This window comes from Pelophylax lessonae, assembly GCF_965119305.1.
Source record: "Pelophylax lessonae genome assembly, chromosome: 7".
NCBI classification, from domain to species: Eukaryota; Metazoa; Chordata; class Amphibia; order Anura; family Ranidae; genus Pelophylax; species Pelophylax lessonae.
In genome coordinates this window covers 293,736,103-293,752,706 of record NC_138774.1, presented here as the reverse complement: position 1 = coordinate 293,752,706, position 16,604 = coordinate 293,736,103, and the positions used below count along the sequence as shown (strand labels likewise).

The 16,604-nt window shown below is 44.5% G+C and overlaps 2 protein-coding genes across 2 annotated transcripts in view; one reads left to right on the top strand and one right to left on the bottom strand.

Moving 5' to 3' along the window:
* The window catches only part of LOC309559910 (proteolipid protein 2-like), a 67,154-nt gene extending 55,344 nt beyond the window's left edge, over positions 1-11,810 (top strand). The window contains exons 4-5 of the mRNA XM_082263361.1: positions 4,892-4,982; positions 11,458-11,810. Of these exons, the coding sequence (XP_082119487.1) occupies positions 4,892-4,982; positions 11,458-11,477 (111 nt within the window). The 3' untranslated portion in view covers positions 11,478-11,810. The remainder of the gene's footprint in view (positions 1-4,891; positions 4,983-11,457) is intronic.
* WDR45 (WD repeat domain 45) overlaps positions 1-16,604 on the bottom strand; it is a 443,369-nt gene that overhangs the window by 116,240 nt on the left and 310,525 nt on the right. The window lies entirely within an intron of this gene.

The following is a 16,604-nucleotide window of genomic DNA, read 5'->3' as shown; positions in this document are numbered from 1 at the left end:
TCCTGGTACGCAGACCTCGTGAATCTGGCGGTCGACGCCCCTTGGCGTCTACCTCTTCGAGACGATCTACTGTCTCAGGGACCGATTTACCATCCTGCTTTACAGTCGCTGGCTTTGACGGCCTGGCTGTTGAGACAGAGGTCCTGAAGGAGAAGGGTCTCTCTCCGGAGGTCGTTCATACCTTGATCAACGCGAGGAAGTCTTCCTCGGGGAAGGTTTATTACCGTACTTGGAAGGCCTATTTTGCCTGGTGTGAGTCCAGGGGGTTTTCACCCCGCACGTACTCGGTTTCCCGTGTGCTGTCTTTTCTTCAGACGGGTGTTGCTCAGCGTTTGGCGCTGGCTACGATAAAGGGTCAGGTGTCTGCGCTGGCCGTTCTGTTTCAACGTCCCGTGGCTTCCAACTCTTTGGTTGGCACCTTTATTCAGGGTGTGCGGCATCTGGTTCCTCCTAGGAGGGATCCTTTGCCCCCTTGGGACTTGAATCTCGTTCTATCTGTGTTACAACGTGCTCCTTTTGAACAGATCAGGGAGATCTCGTTGTCTATGTTGTCCAAAAAGGTCGCCTTTTTGGTTGCGATCACTTCGGCTCGCAGAGTGTCGGAACTGGCGGCTTTGTCCTGCAAGTCTCCGTACCTGGTTATTCATTTGGATAAGGTGGTCTTGCGACCTAATCCTTCTTTTCTTCCGAAACGAGTTTCGGAATTCCATCTTAATGAGGATATTGTCTTGCCTTCGCTGTGCGCGAAGCCTAAACATCCAAAGGAGGTGAGATTGCACTCTCTGGATGTTGTTCGGGCGATAAGGGTTTACCTTAAATCGACTGAGTCTTTTCGTAAGACTGACTCCTTGTTTGTTCTTCCAGAGGGTCCTCGGAAGGGCATGGCGGCTTCGGCCTCTACCATCGCCAAATGGATCAGGCAGACCATTGAACAGGCCTATGCCTTGCAGGGGAAGGTTCCCCCTGTGCCTGTGAAGGCGCACTCTACTAGATCTTTGAGTACGTCTTGGGCCTGTCGTCATGGGGCTTCTGTAGCCCAGGTGTGTAAGGCGGCGACCTGGTCGACCGTGCACACTTTCACAAAATTCTACAAAGTAGATGTTCAGGCATCGGCGGACGCTTCCTTTGGCCGCAAGGTTCTTAGTGCGGCTGTTCCATAGGGTCCCTTGTTGGGGACTCCTGGCTGTTGGGATAGTTTTTTGTATCCCCTGGGTTTTTGTCTTTTCCTGGGTTGTTGCTCCTGTTGAGCACTTGTTTTTCCTGTAGTCCAGCTGGTTTCCTTCCTTTGGTAAGGTTCCTTTCTTTGATGCGGAGACTGCGTTGCCTTTTCGGCGCGGATGCGTTTCCCACCCCTCATGTATGCACTGCTTTGGGACGTCCCCATTGTGACGAATATGAAGAGGCGGCGACTGTCGGAGGACGTAAGAGAAAACGGAATTTTTGTAAAATCTTACCTGTAAAATTCCTTTCTCTGAGTCCTCCGACAGTCGCCGCCCCCGCCCCTCTTTTGGGGTTTGGTTGTATACTCTACTGCTATTCCACTAAAACTGAGATATGGTTGCAGGAAGTAGGAGGGTATTGACTGAGGGGACCACCCCTTGAGGGTGGGATATGTTAAAAGCTTTATTGTTAACATATTCTGTTGCCTAGCTACTCCTTCGGAGCAAAGTCTAATACCCCATATGTGACGAATATGAAGAGGCGGCGACTGTCGGAGGACTCAGAGAAAGGAATTTTACAGGTAAGATTTTACAAAAATTCTGTTTTTCCTGATTGACAGCGCCATCTAGTGGCCATAATGCAGTATTTTCCTGACTGACAGCGCCATCTAGTGGCCATAATGCAGTATTTTCCTGACTGACAGCGACATCTAGTGGCCATAATGCAGTATTTTCCTGATTGACAGCGCCATCTAGTGGCCATAATGCAGTATTTTCCTGATGGACAGCGCCATCTAGTGGCCATAATGCAGTATTTTCCTGATGGACAGCGCCATCTAGTGGCTATAATGCAGTTTTTTCCTGATTGACAGCTCCATCTAGTGGCCATAATGCAGTATTGTTCTGAATGACAGCGCCATCTAGTGGTCATAATGCAGTATTTTCCTGATAGACAGCACCATCTAGTGGCCATAATACAGTATTTTCCTGCTTGACAGCGCCATCCAGTGGCCATAATACAGTATTTTCCTGATAGACATCGCCATCTAGTGGCCATAATGCAGTATTTTCCTGATAGCGCCATCTAGTGGCCATAATGCAGTATTTTTCTTATGTACTGAATGTAATGAAAGCTGCATTACTTGGTAAAGCTTCTGGGAGATTTTACTGATTGGGTTTACATCTACTTCCATTTTGGCTAAAGGTCAAATGTTACTCATTTGTTAAAAAAAAAAAAAAAAAAAATGTTGCTTTGGAAAACTTTGGCCACTAGGCGCAGCGGAATGTCATAATTATTTACTACGATCCTCAGATCCACCTAGTGGCCATAATGCAGTATTTTCCTGATTGACAGCACCATCTAGTGGCCATAATGCAGTATTTTCCTGATAGACAGCGCCATCTAGTGGCCATAAAGCAGTATTTTCCCGGTGTACTGTTTTTTTTTTTTTTTTTTTTAATGCTTGAATAACATTCAACGTGTAGAGGACACAGGAGAATATTTGCTTTGGGACCATTTGCACAGAAGAAATGTACTGAAAAATAGATATGCGTGGTATCATGGATGTCAGCATTGTTCCATGTCTCTGCATACATGCAGGATCTGTTTTCGCTGGGAGCATGCTCAGATGTTAGAGAGCTGTCAGGTAAGGGTTACTCCCGATCACATAATCCCGGTGATAGACGCTCACATTCGCTGCTGTTAGAAAATATGGGAAGGGAAGTCCTCTCGGGGGCTCAGGCTGACCTGCAGCATATAGAGCTACAACACCACCAGAGCAAGTCATCAGATGCCTGGGCTACGCGTTTCAAGGTGGCAATGTCTTTCTTATCAACCAGTACTACCATACAGCCAACCTGACCGGGCCCCCACCCAAATAAACAGTTTTCTATGCTTCAGTTATCTTACAGCTTTATTCATAAATGGATTAAATTCATTATTTTCCTCAAAATTCTACAAACAATCCCCCATAATGACAACGTGAAAGAAGTCTGTTTGAAATCTTTACAAAAGGAAAAAATTCCCATGTACATAAGTATTCACCCCCTTTGCCATGTACATAAGTATTCACACCCTTTGCTCAATACTTTGGTGAAGCTCCTTTGGCACCAATCACAGCCTCCAGTATTTCTGAGTATGATGCTACAAGCTTGGCACTTCTATTTTTGGGCAGTTTCTCCCATTCTTCTTTGTAGGACCTCTCAAGCTCCATCAGGTTGGATGGGGGAGGGTCGGTGCACAGCCATTTTCAGATCTCTCCAGAGATGTTCAATCGGGTTCAAGTCTGGGCTCTGGCTGGGCCACTCAGAGTTGTCCAGTAGCCACTCCTTTGTTATCTTGGCTGTGTGCTTAGGGTCGTTGTCCTGTTGGAAGATGAACCTTCACTCCAGTCTGAGGTCCAGAGCGCTCTGGAGAAGGTTTTCATCAAGGATGTCTCTGTACATTGCTGCAATCATTTTTCCCTCCATCCTGACTAGTCTCCCAGTTCCTGCCGCTGAAAAACATCCCCATAGCATGATGCTGCCACCATCATGCTTCACAGTAGGGATGGTATTGGCCAGGTGATGAGCGGTGCCTGGTTTCCTCCAGACATGACGTTTGCCATTCAGGCCAAAGAGTTCAATCTTTGTTTCATCAGAGCAGAGAATTTTGTTTCTCATGGTCTGAGAGTCCTTCAGGTGCCTTCTGGCAAACTCCAGGGGGGCTGTCATGTGACTTTTACTGAGGAGTGGCTTCCATCTGGCCACACCCATACAGGCCTGATTGGTGGAGGGCTGCAGAGATAGTTGTTCTTCTGGAAGGTTCTCCTCTCCCCACAGAGAAATGTCGGAGCTCTGTCAGAGTCCCCATCGGGTTCTTGGTCACCTCCCTGACTAAGGCCCCCCTCCCCCGATCACTCAGTTTGGCCGGGCGGCCGCTCTAGGAAGAGTCCTGGGGGTTCCAAACTTCTTCCATTTACGGATGATGGAGGCCACTGTGCACATTGGGACCTTCAATGATGCAGAAATGTTTCTGTACCCTTCCCCCGATCTGTGCCTCCATACAATCCTGTCTCCGAGGTCTACAGACAATTCCTTGTACTTCATGGCTTGGTTTGTGCTCTGACATGCACTGTTAACTGTGGGACCTTTATATAGATAGGTGTGTGCCTTTCCAAATCATGTCCAATCAACTGAATTTACCACAGGTGGACTCCAATCAAGTTGTAGAAACATCCCAAGGATGATCAGTGGAAATAGGGTGCACCTGAGTTCAATTTTGAATATCATGGCAAAGGGTGTGAATACTTATGTACATGGGATTTTATAATTTTTAATAAATTTGCAAAGATGTCAAACTTCTCTCACGTTGTCATTATGGGGGATTGTTTGTAGGATTTTGAGGAAAATAATGAATTGAATCCATTTTGGAATAAAGCTGTAACATAAAATGTGGAAAAAGTGAAGCGCTGTGAATACTTCTTGGGTGCCCTGTAGGGCTAAGCTGTACCCCAAGGGGGCACCTGGAGTCCACCAACCATAGGAAGGAATGGGGTCGCGGCACTCAGAGACAGTATGCATAGGAACCAGCTAGGGCCATGCTGGAGCAAAGATTGCTCTGACATGGATAAAAGATGGGGGGAGGGGCATTTATTAATGGACAACCACTAGAGGGAATAAGATTTCAGTGCTGTGCACTAATGAAGCGTGTGCTGGATGTGACCACTAACCGCTCCTCTTGTTGCTCTCAGGTGATCGGGCTGATAACTGGTGTCCTGTTCGCTTATGACGCTTTTCTCACGTTCCCTAAACTGAGGAGGACACACGCACCGGCTGCCACTGGTAAGCTGAGCTCCGTCATGTGTTTTATACTAAAGGGTATTGTATTGTGTGATTGTGTGTTTTTGTGCATTAAAATTAATTGTAACCACTTCCCGCAAACCGATGCACTTGTCCTGTCCCTGCCCTTGTACCCGTCCCTGAACTTGTCCCTGTCCTTGTGCCCGTCCCTGTCCTTGCGCCCGTCCCTGTCCTTGCGCCCGTCCCTGTCCTTGTGCCCGTCCCTGTCCTTGTGCCCGTCCCTGTCCTTGTGCCCGTCCCTGTCCTTGTGCCCGTCCCTGTCCCTGTACCTGTACTTGTCCTTGTCCCTTTCCCTGTCCTTGTCCTTGTCCCTTTCCCTGTCCTTGTCCTTGTCCCTTTCCCTGTCCTTGTCCCTGTCCTTGTCCCTTTCCCTGTCTTTGTCCTTGTCCCTTTCCCTGTACTTGTCCCTGTCACTTTCCCTGTACCTGTCCTTGTCCCTTTCCCTGTACCTGTCCTTGTCCCTTTCCCTGTCCTTGTCCCTTTCCTTGTCCTTGTCCCTTTCCTTGTCCTTGTCCCTTTCCTTGTCCTTGTCCCTTTCCCTGTACTTGTCCTTGTCCCTGTACTTGTCCCTGTCCCTTTCCCTGTACTTGTCCCTGTCCCTTTCCCTGTACTTGTCCCTGTCCCTTTTCCCTGTACTTGTCCTTGTCCCTTTCCCTGTACTTGTCCTTGTCCCTTTCCCTGTACTTGTCCTTGTCCCTTTCCCTGTACTTGTCCCTTTCCCTGTACTTGTCCTTGTCCCTTTCCCTGTACTTGTCCCTGTCCCTGTCTCTGTCCCTTTCCCTGTACTTGTCCTTGTCCCTTTCCCTGTACTTGTCCTTGTCCCTTTCCCTGTACTTGTCCCTGTCTCTATCCCTTTCCCTGTACTTGTCCTTGTCCCTGTCTCTGTCCCTTTCCCTGTACTTGTCCCTTTCCCTGTACTTGTCCCTGTCCCTGTACTTGTCCTTGTCCCTGTCCCTGTCCTTGTCCCTGTCCTTGTCCTTGTCCTTGTCCCTTTCCCTGTACTTGTCCCTTTCCCTGTACTTGTCCCTTTCCCTGTACTTGTCCCTTTCCCTGTCCTTGTCCTTGTTCCTTTCCCTGTACTTGTCCTTGTCCTTGTCCCTGTCCTTGTCCCTGTCCTTGTCCTTGTCCCTGTACTTGTCCTTGTCCCTTTCCCTGTACTTGTCCCTGTCCCTTTCCCTGTCCCTTTCCCTGTCCCCTTCCCTGTCCCCTTCCCTGTCCCTTTCCCTGTACTTGTCCCTTTCCCTGTCCCTTTCCCTGTACTTGTCCTTGTTCCTTTCCCTGTACTTGTACTTGTCCCTTTCCCTGTACCTGTCTCTGTCCCTTTCCCTGTACTTGTCCCTTTCCCTGTACTTGTCCTTGTCCCTTTCCCTGTCCTTGTTCCTTTCCCTGCACTTGTACTTGTCCCTTTCCCTGTACTTGTCTCTGTCCCTTTCCCTGCACTTGTCCCTGTCCCTTTCCCTGTCCCTTTCCCTGTCCCTTTCCCTGTCCCTTTCCCTGTCCCTTTCCCTGTCCCTTTCCCTGTCCCTTTCCCTGTCCCTTTCCCTGTCCTTGTCCCTTTCCCTGTACTTGTCCCTTTCCCTGTCCCTGTCCCTTTCCCTCTACTTGTCCTTGTCCCTTTCCCTGTCCTTGTCCCTTTCCCTGTACTTGTCTCTGTCCCTTTCCCTGTCCTTGTCCCTTTCCCTGTACTTGTCTCTGTCCCTTTCCCTGTCCCTATCCCTTGGCTCGGAGAAGTGGTTGTAGCGGGATGATCTGCAGCTGCAGGCATCACCCCGGCACCGTTCTTTAGAGCCGGCGGTCGGCTTTCAGGAGATAACAGCCGATGCGGCTCAGCGCCCATTATCCCAGTGAGCCGCAGGGGACGCCCCCCTCCTCCCACCTCGCCGCCTACCACGGCTCTGCCTGGGACTCCCGTCCCACCCGTCCTGACATTTTTTCTTTTTAAATGAAATGTTTTCCTATCTTTATCATTTGAATGACATTCGGCCCATCCTTACTTATTATACAATTCGCACCAACTAGTGGGCAAATGAACCACTTACAGGTCGACCGCCACAGTTTTACGTCGGTACTTTGACGCTAAATACCAGGGTTATAGCAGCAGATCGCTCCCATAACCCCGGTATTGTTTCTTAAACGGCGAGTGGTCCGCTTTACCATAAAAGTGGTCCCAGCGGTGGATTTGCCCCAGGATCACTTTTTTAAATGGTGGGAGAGGGGCGCGCCCCCTTCCCCTCCCCTCCTCCTCCCCTCCTCCTCCTCTCCTTCCCTCCTCCTCCTCTCCTTTCCTCCCCTCTTCCCCTCCGCTTCCCTCCTCCCCTCTTCTCCCCTCCCCTCTTCTCCCCTCCCCCCTTCTCCCCTCCCCTCTTCTCCCCTCCCCTCTTCTCCCCTCCCCTCTTCTCCCCTCCCCTCTTCTCCCCTCCCCTCTTCTCCCCTCCCCTCTTCTCTTCTCTTCTCCTTCCCTCCTCCCCTCTTCTCCTTCCCTCCTCCCCTCTTCTCCTCCCCTCCTCCTCTCCCCTCCACTCCCCTGCCCTCTTCTCCTCTCGTCTCCCCTCCCCTCTTCTCCTCTCGTCTCCCCTCCCCTCTTCTCCTCTCACCTCCCCTCCCCTCTTCTCTTCTCCTCTCCCCTCCCCTCCCCTCTTCTCTTCTCCTCTCCTGCCCTCCTCTCCTCTCCCCTCCTCTCTTCTCCTCTCCCCTCTTCTCCTTCCCTCTCCTGCCCTCTTCTCCCCTCTCCTCTCCCCTCCCCTCTTCTCTTCTCCTCTCCCCTCCCCTCTTCTCTTCTCCTCTTCTCCTTCCCTCTTCTCTTCTCCTCTCCCCTCTTCTCCTTCCCTCTCCTCTCCCCTCCCCTCTTCTCTTCTCCTCTCCTCTCCCCTCTTCTCTTCTCCTCTCCCCTCTTCTCTTCTCCTCTCCCCTCCCCTCTTCTCTTCTCCTCTCCCCTCCCCTCTTCTCTTCTCCTCTCCCCTCTTCTCCTTCCCTCTTCTCCTCTCCCCTCTTCTCCTTCCCTCTTCTCTTCTCCTCTCCTGCCCTCCTCTCCCCTCCCCTCCTCTCCCCTCCTCTCCTCTCCCCTCCTCTCCTCTCCCCTCCTCTCCCCTCCTCTCCTCTCCTGCCCTCCTCTCCTCTCCCCTCCTCTCTTCTCCTCTCCCCTCTTCTCCTTCCCTCTCCTGCCCTCTTCTCCCCTCTCCTCTCCACTCCTGGCTTTGGTAAGCTGGGAAAACGATCCGGTCCAATGGAGTCCTAGGCAGGAAGTCGAGAGAGGGCAAACTGGCCCCCCACTCCACTCTGTGGCCTTGGAGGACCCGAACGACGTCATACGTTGCTTCCTCCCATCGGCCTTAAAGGGCCCATTTTTTTTTTTCTTGTAGAAAAAAATTACTTTTTTTTTTTTTTTTTTTTTTAGTGTAATGTGAGGTGTGAGGTCTTTTTGACCCCGGATCTCACATTAGAGGACCTGTCCTGCTTATTTTTATTACAAGGGATGTTTAAATTCTTTGTAATAGGAATAAAAGTGATCAAAACAATTTTTTTTTAAAGGGACAGTGTAAAAAACAAAAAAAAAACAAAAGGTAAAATAAATAAAAAAAAAAAAAGTAAAGCGCCCCGTCCCTCCGAGCTTAAGCGCAGAATTAGCCTTGGTCCTTAAAGAGGAAGTAAACCCAGTGTTTTCCCCCTGTAAAGTAAATGCATAATGTGCTAGTATGCATCACATACTAGCACATTATGTGATACTTGCCTCCAAACGAAGCCCTCGTCGTCCCTGCTGGAGGCCGCTTCCATTTTCAGCCGTCTTCCTTCCTGGTCTGCAGACTCCGGCTGTGCTACTGCTCGGGAGCCCCATGACGTCACTCCGCGCATGCACGTGGGACCCGCCGGGCGGCTGTTTCTTCCGAGCGCATGCGCTGATGACGTCATCGGCTGCATAAAATGTAAATATCTCCTAAATGGTGCAAGTTTAGGAGATATTTACAGTACCTATAGGGAAGCCTTATTAAAGGCTTCCCTATAGGTAAAAGTAAAAAAAAAGGTGGGTTTACAATCACTTTAAAGTGGTTAAATATTCACGTACTCATACATTTTAGCACCATCTAGTGGCCAAATTAAATATTTACGTACTTATTACTCATTTAGCACCATCTAGTGGCCGAATTAAATATTCACATAATTATACATTGTAGCACCATCTAGTGGCCAAATTAAATATTCACATACTTATACATTTTAGCACCATCTAGTGGCCAAATTAAATATTCACATACTTATACATTTAGCACCATCTAGTGGCCGAATTAAATATTCACATACTTATTACGCATTTAGCACCATCTAGTGGCCGAATTAAATATTCACATACTTATACATTTTAGCACCATCTAGTGGCCGAATTAAATATTCACATAATTATTACTCATTTAGCACCATCTAGTGGCCAAATTAAATATTTACGTACTTATTACTCATTTAGCACCATCTAGTGGCCGAATTAAATATTCACATAATTATTACACATTTAGCACCATCTAGTGGCCAAATTAAATATTTACGTACTTATTACTCATTTAGCACCATCTAGTGGCCGAATTAAATATTCACATAATTATATATTGTAGCACCATCTAGTGGCCAAATTAAATATTCACATACTTATACATTTTAGCACCATCTAGTGGCCAAATTAAATATTCACATACTTATACATTTAGCACCATCTAGTGGCCGAATTAAATATTCACATACTTATTACGCATTTAGCACCATCTAGTGGCCGAATTAAATATTCACATACTTATACATTTTAGCACCATCTAGTGGCCGAATTAAATATTCACATACTTATTACGCATTTAGCACCATCTAGTGGCCGAATTAAATATTCACATACTTATTACACATTTAGCACCATCTAGTGGCCAAATTAAATATTTACATACTTGTTACTCATTTAGCACCATTTAGTGGCCGAATGAAATATTCACATACTTATTACTCATATAGCACCATCTAGTGGCCGAATTAAATATTCACATACTTAATACACATTTAGCACCATCTAGTGGCCAAATTAAATATTCACATACTTATTACTCATATAGCACTATCTAGTGGCCGAATTAAATATTCACATAATTATTCATTGTAGCACCATCTAGTGGCCGAATTAAATATTCACATACTTATTACTCATTTAGCACCATCTAGTGGCCAAATTAAATATTCACATAATTATACATTTTAGCACCATCTAGTGGCCGAATTAAATATTCACATACTTATTACTCATTTAGCACCATCTAGTGGCCTAATTAAATATTCACATACATTTAGCACCATCTAGTTGCCAAATTAAATATTCACATACTTATTAACATTTAGCACCATCTAGTGGCCAAATTAAATATTCACATACTTATTAACATGTATAGCTTGGAAGAAAGAAGAGACAGAGGGGATATGATAGAAACTTTTAAATACATAAAGGGAATCAACTCGGTAAAGGAGGAGAGCATATTTAAAAGAAGAAAAACTACCACAAGAGGACACCGTTTTAAATTAGAGGGGCAAAGGTTTAAAAGTAATATGAGGAAGTATTACTTTACTGAGAGAGTAGTGGATGCATGGAATAACCTTCCTGCAGAAGTGGTAGCTGCAAATACAGTGAAGGAGTTTAAGCATGCATGGGATAGGCATAAGGCTATCCTTCATATAAGATAGGGCCAGGGACTATTCATAGGATTCAGATATATTGGGCAGACTAGATGGGCCAAATGGTTCTTATCTGCCGACACATTCTATGTTTCTATTACACATTTAGCACCATCTAGTGGCCGAATTAAATATTCACATACTTATTGCTCATATAGCACCATCTACTGGCCGAAATAAATATTCACATACTTTATATATGCATAGCACCACCTGGTGGCTGAATTGAAGATTAACATTTCTATGGAAGGAATGCATGCCCGATTCCAGGTTTCCCCCTATGGCTTCCCTGGAAATATGGTCAGAGCAGGAGGGGGACCGAACACACACTAGATGGGATTGTTGGCTTTGTGTGAAGCCCAGAGCAATACATTTCACATAGGAATGGGGGGGGGGGGGCACAGGAGCAGTGGGAAGGTTAGTAGTTAGGAGGACAGTCCAGCTATACATGCATTCTGAAATTTTCTTTAACTGCTTCCTGTCCAAAAACACATTCGTCTTTTTGTTGATTTATAATGCACAAGCGTGTTTACAAACACTTCTTTAGTGATCTAAAAATTCCTAATTAAAAAAATTTTATAAGCATGATGATGGGGGGGAGGGGAGGAACCAGGGAAGACAGAATATAAGAAGATTAAACTTCAGCATGAATGTCTCCCTTTTCAGTCGATGTACCTGTATGGGGTAAATGGATTGTTTGGAGCATAAAGAAGCATTCTACCTCGCCTGATCATCTAACCTCTACCTATTTTATGTTTTTCAGAGTCCCCCGATAATATTTAACTCCATGTCTGACCAGCAGGAGGCACCCCCAACGTCTCACACAAGCTACATGCCAACAACATGCCTTTGCCCACCCTGTGCAGTCGCCCCCTCCCGGAGGAAGAGGAATCGGGCGGCATAGGGAGCGTTGCGCCACAGTGGACGGTGTCTGTGTGTACACTTTATACAGTACATGTGTTTCCTGAGGGCTCGTTCACACCACACAGCGCGCATAACGAGCGGGCGCTGGTGTGACCATATTACACTGTTACACCTATTGGAGTGCTGCTCTTTTCTTCCCTTTTTTTCCCCCACCTTGTATGTATCCCCCATGTTGCGATGCAGTACAGCGTTCTACAAAAATGCAACTTGTCCGACACTTTTTTTCTTTTTTGTAGCGCACACCAACGCAGCGTGTGAACTAAAGCCATAGGACAAGACCGCCTTGTTCTTGCGTTGGGACAGCGTTAAGCAGCGCTCCTGGTGTGAACGAGTCCTATGGGGTGTATTTATATTTAAAAATAAAAATAAAAATTAGCTTGAGAAACTGAATATACATTTATTCTGTGCAAATGAGGCAAAAACAAATATTAGGCTATTTTCTGTCCAGGACAAATGTTATTCCTTCTAAATCAAGTTCATGATCATAGAAATGAAGTAGTGTTATGGCCACTAGATGGCGCTGATGATCATAGCAAATTAAGGAGTGTTATGGCCACTAGATGGCGCTGATGATCATAGCAAATTAAGTAGCGTTATGGCCACTAGATGTCGCTGATGATCATAGAAATTAAGGAGTGTTATGGCCACTAGATGGCGCTGATGATCATAGCAATTAAGGAGTGTTATGGCCACTAGATGGAGCTGATGATCATGGAAATTAAAGCAAAGTTCCACCTAAAAGTGGACCTTCCGCCACTTTAAATAATACTGCTGACCCCCTGACACGCCATTTTTTTGGGGGGGGGGGGGTACCTAGTTTTGATAGGTACCCGCTCCTACTTCCGCTCGGGCCGATCAGCAGACAGCTTTCTCTGACAGTCTGCATGGCACCCGCAATCTCCTGATTCTTTCCGGGCTCCTAAAAATATATATATATTATATAGGAAATTTGAGTTTTTTTCAATTTTTAAGAAAATTAAGAAATTAAAAAAAATTGATTTAAATAATTAAAAAAAATGTGAAGAAAAAAAAAGTAAATACTGTCACCAGTGCAGTACACCGCCGTCCTATAACTGGTGCTGCAGTGATCAGGGATACTGACTGGTCATAGTATGTGTAAAAAAATAAAAATGAATATATATATATATATATATATATATATATATATATATATATATATATATATATATATATTCATTTTTGTAATTGGCCCTGTTTGTACCATGTTGTTACTGTGACCAATCACAACAGAGCTGATCATCAATACTTCACAATGGAATACATGAATCAAAGCCATTCATTGTGTACAACTGTCATGTGATCTGCTGTGATTGGCCACAGTGATCACTTGGTACCAGCACCGAGCCCATGGTGTGATATGTCATATGACGTCCTCCCATAATAACAGTGCTCCCACCTGGCTGTCTTTTGCAATAGGGCGGGCAGGAACTGGTTAATTAGCGTAATGGCCACTAGAGGGCGCTGACGATCTTAGCACATAAAAAGGGTTATGGCCACTAGAGGGCTCTGAGGATCCTAGTACATAAGTAGCAGTATGGCCACTAGATGGAGCTGATGATCATTGTAAATAATATTATGGCCACTAGATGGTGCTGATGATCATTGTAAATAATATTATGGCCACTAGATGGTGCTGATGATCATTGTAAATAATATTATGGCCACTAGATGGTGCTGATGATCATAGAACATAGGTAGCGTTATGGCCACTAAATGGAGCTGATGAATGTAGCAAATCAGTATTTATTTTCTATGATCAGCAGCTCCATCTAATGCCCATAATGCATTTATTTACAATAAACACCAACGCCATCTAGTGGCCATAATGCTAATATTTACAATGAACATCAGCGCCATCTAGTGGCCAAAATGCTAATATTTACAATGAACATCAGCGCCATCTAGTGGCCATAATGCTAATATTTGAACATCAGCGCCATCTAGTGGCCATAATGCTAATATTTTCAATGAATATCAGCGCCATTTGGTGGCCATAATGCTATTTTTTACAATGAACATCAGTGCCATCTAGTGGCCATAATGCTAATATTTCCAATGAATATCAGCGCCATTTGGTGGCCATAATGCTATTTTTTACAATGAACATCAGCGCCATCTAGTGGCCATAATGCTAATGTTTACAATGAACATTAGCGCCATCTAGTGGCCATAATGTTATTTACAATGAACATCAGCGCCATCTAGTGACCATAAGGCTAATATTTACAATGCACATCAGCGCTATCCAGTGGTCATAATGCTATTTACAATGAACATCAGCGCCATCTAGTGGCCATAATGCTAATATTTACATTGAACATGAGCGACATCTAGTGGCCATAATGCTAATATTTACAATGAACAGCGCCATCTAGTGGCTATAATGCTCATATTTACTGTGGACATTAGCGCCATCTTGTGGCCATAATGCTAATATCGCCATCTAGTGGCAATAATGAATGAAGAATGTTCGACCTGGAGAGAAATTTGCCCAATAACATTTGTTTGTACACGCAGTCTCACAGGGCGAATAGCTCTGTTTTTTTTTTTTTAGTTTTTAGTTTTTTCTTTTTTTAATATAAATACACCCATGAAAGTAGAACAGGTGAAGGTTTTCATGTTTATTGGATGAATGACGAGTTTTACGTGTGCTAGTTTGTTTCTAACTACCATGTGTCCACCATGGGATGACGTTTTACTTTTAAAATAAGCTTTTTTTTAATACAGGTATAAATATATAATAAACATACTGAAATAATAGTTTGTCTGTGAAAATTGGTCAGGGGGCACCTCAAACTATTTGGAGGCGAGACTGGTTATACTTCTATTTTTTATTTAAATGTATTTAAATTTTTATTTAAATTGCCTTGTGAAAGTAGCAATGACATCATCACTGTGCTGTGCATAACCCGTGCAAAGTAGGAGGGAAACAGCAGGCTCCGCCCACTGCAGGCTACCTGCAGGAAACTACAGGAGGGGGCGGGGATGAGACCAGGCACTGCTACTCCCTCTCCTTGTGCAGTGCGACTGGTCTTGGCTCCGCCCCCCTCCTGTAATTTTTATTGGATAGTCAAAGTGCAGGAGGTGGATTACTGTACAGATCTGAAATAAATGCACAAAGTATACAAAGCACCCCAAAATTTAGGAATCTAGAATATTTTTTTTTACCTAAAGGTGCGATACGCATCACATGACCGTGCTTTTAATTTTTAGGGATCAGCTGAGCCCTAAGGACACACAACAGTCACAGAGCGTGCCAGGGGGATATGATCTCCTTGTATAAATACATAAGGGGGGATATGATCTCCATGTATAAATACATAAGGGGGGATATGATCTCCATGTATAAATACATAAGGGGGGGATATGATCTCCATGTATAAATACATAAGGGGGGATATGATCAACATGTATAAATACATAAGGGGGGATATGATCACCATGTATAAATACATAAGGGGGTATATGATCTCCATGTATAAATACATAAGGGGGGTATGATCTCCATGTATAAATACATAAGGGGGGTATGATCTCCATGTATAAATACATAAGGGGGGATATGATCTCCATGTATAAATACATAAGGGGGGATATGAGCACCAGGTATAAATACATAAGGGGGGGATATGATCTCCATGTATAAATACATAAGGGGGAATATGGTCTCCAGGTATAAATACATAAGGGGGGGATATGATCTCCATGTATAAATACATAAGGGGGGATATAATCTCCATGTATAAATACATAAGGGGGGATATGATCTCCATGTATAAATACATAAGGGGGGATATGATCTCCATGTATAAATACATAAGGGGGGATATGATCTCCATGTATAAATACATAAGGGGGGATATGATCTCCATGTATAAATACATAAGGGGGGATATGATTACCATGTATAAATACATAAGGGGGGATATGATCTCCATGTATAAATACATAAGGGGGGGATATGATCTCCATGTATAAATACATAAGGGGGGATATGATCAACATGTATAAATACATAAGGGGGGATATGATCACCATGTATAAATACATAAGGGGGGATATGATCTCCATGTATAAATACATAAGGGGGGTATGATCTCCATGTATAAATACATAAGGGGGGTATGATCTCCATGTATAAATACATAAGGGGGGATATGATCACCATGTATAAATACATAAGGGGGGATATGATCTCCATGTATAAATACATAAGGGGGGATATGATCACCATGTATAAATACATAAGGGGGGATATGATCTCCATGTATAAATACATAAGGGGGGGATATGATCTCCATGTATAAATACATAAGGGGGGGATATGATCTCCATGTATAAATACATAAGGGGGAATATGGTCTCCAGGTATAAATACATAAGGGGGGGATATGATCTCCATGTATAAATACATAAGGGGGGATATAATCTCCATGTATAAATACATAAGGGGGGATATAATCTCCATGTATAAATACATAAGGGGGGATATGATCTCCATGTATAAATACATAAGGGGGGATATGATCTCCATGTATAAATACATAAGGGGGGATATGATTACCATGTATAAATACATAAGGGGGGATATGATTACCATGTATAAATACATAAGGGGGGATATGATCTCCATGTATAAATACATAAGGGGGGGATATGATCTCCATGTATAAATACATAAGGGGGGATATGATCAACATGTATAAATACATAAGGGGGGATATGATCACCATGTATAAATACATAAGGGGGGATATGATCTCCATGTATAAATACATAAGGGGGGTATGATCTCCATGTATAAATACATAAGGGGGGTATGATCTCCATGTATAAATACATAAGGGGGGATATGATCACCATGTATAAATACATAAGGGGGGATATGATCTCCATGTATAAATACATAAGGGGGGATATGATCACCATGTATAAATACATAAGGGGGGATATGATCTCCATGTA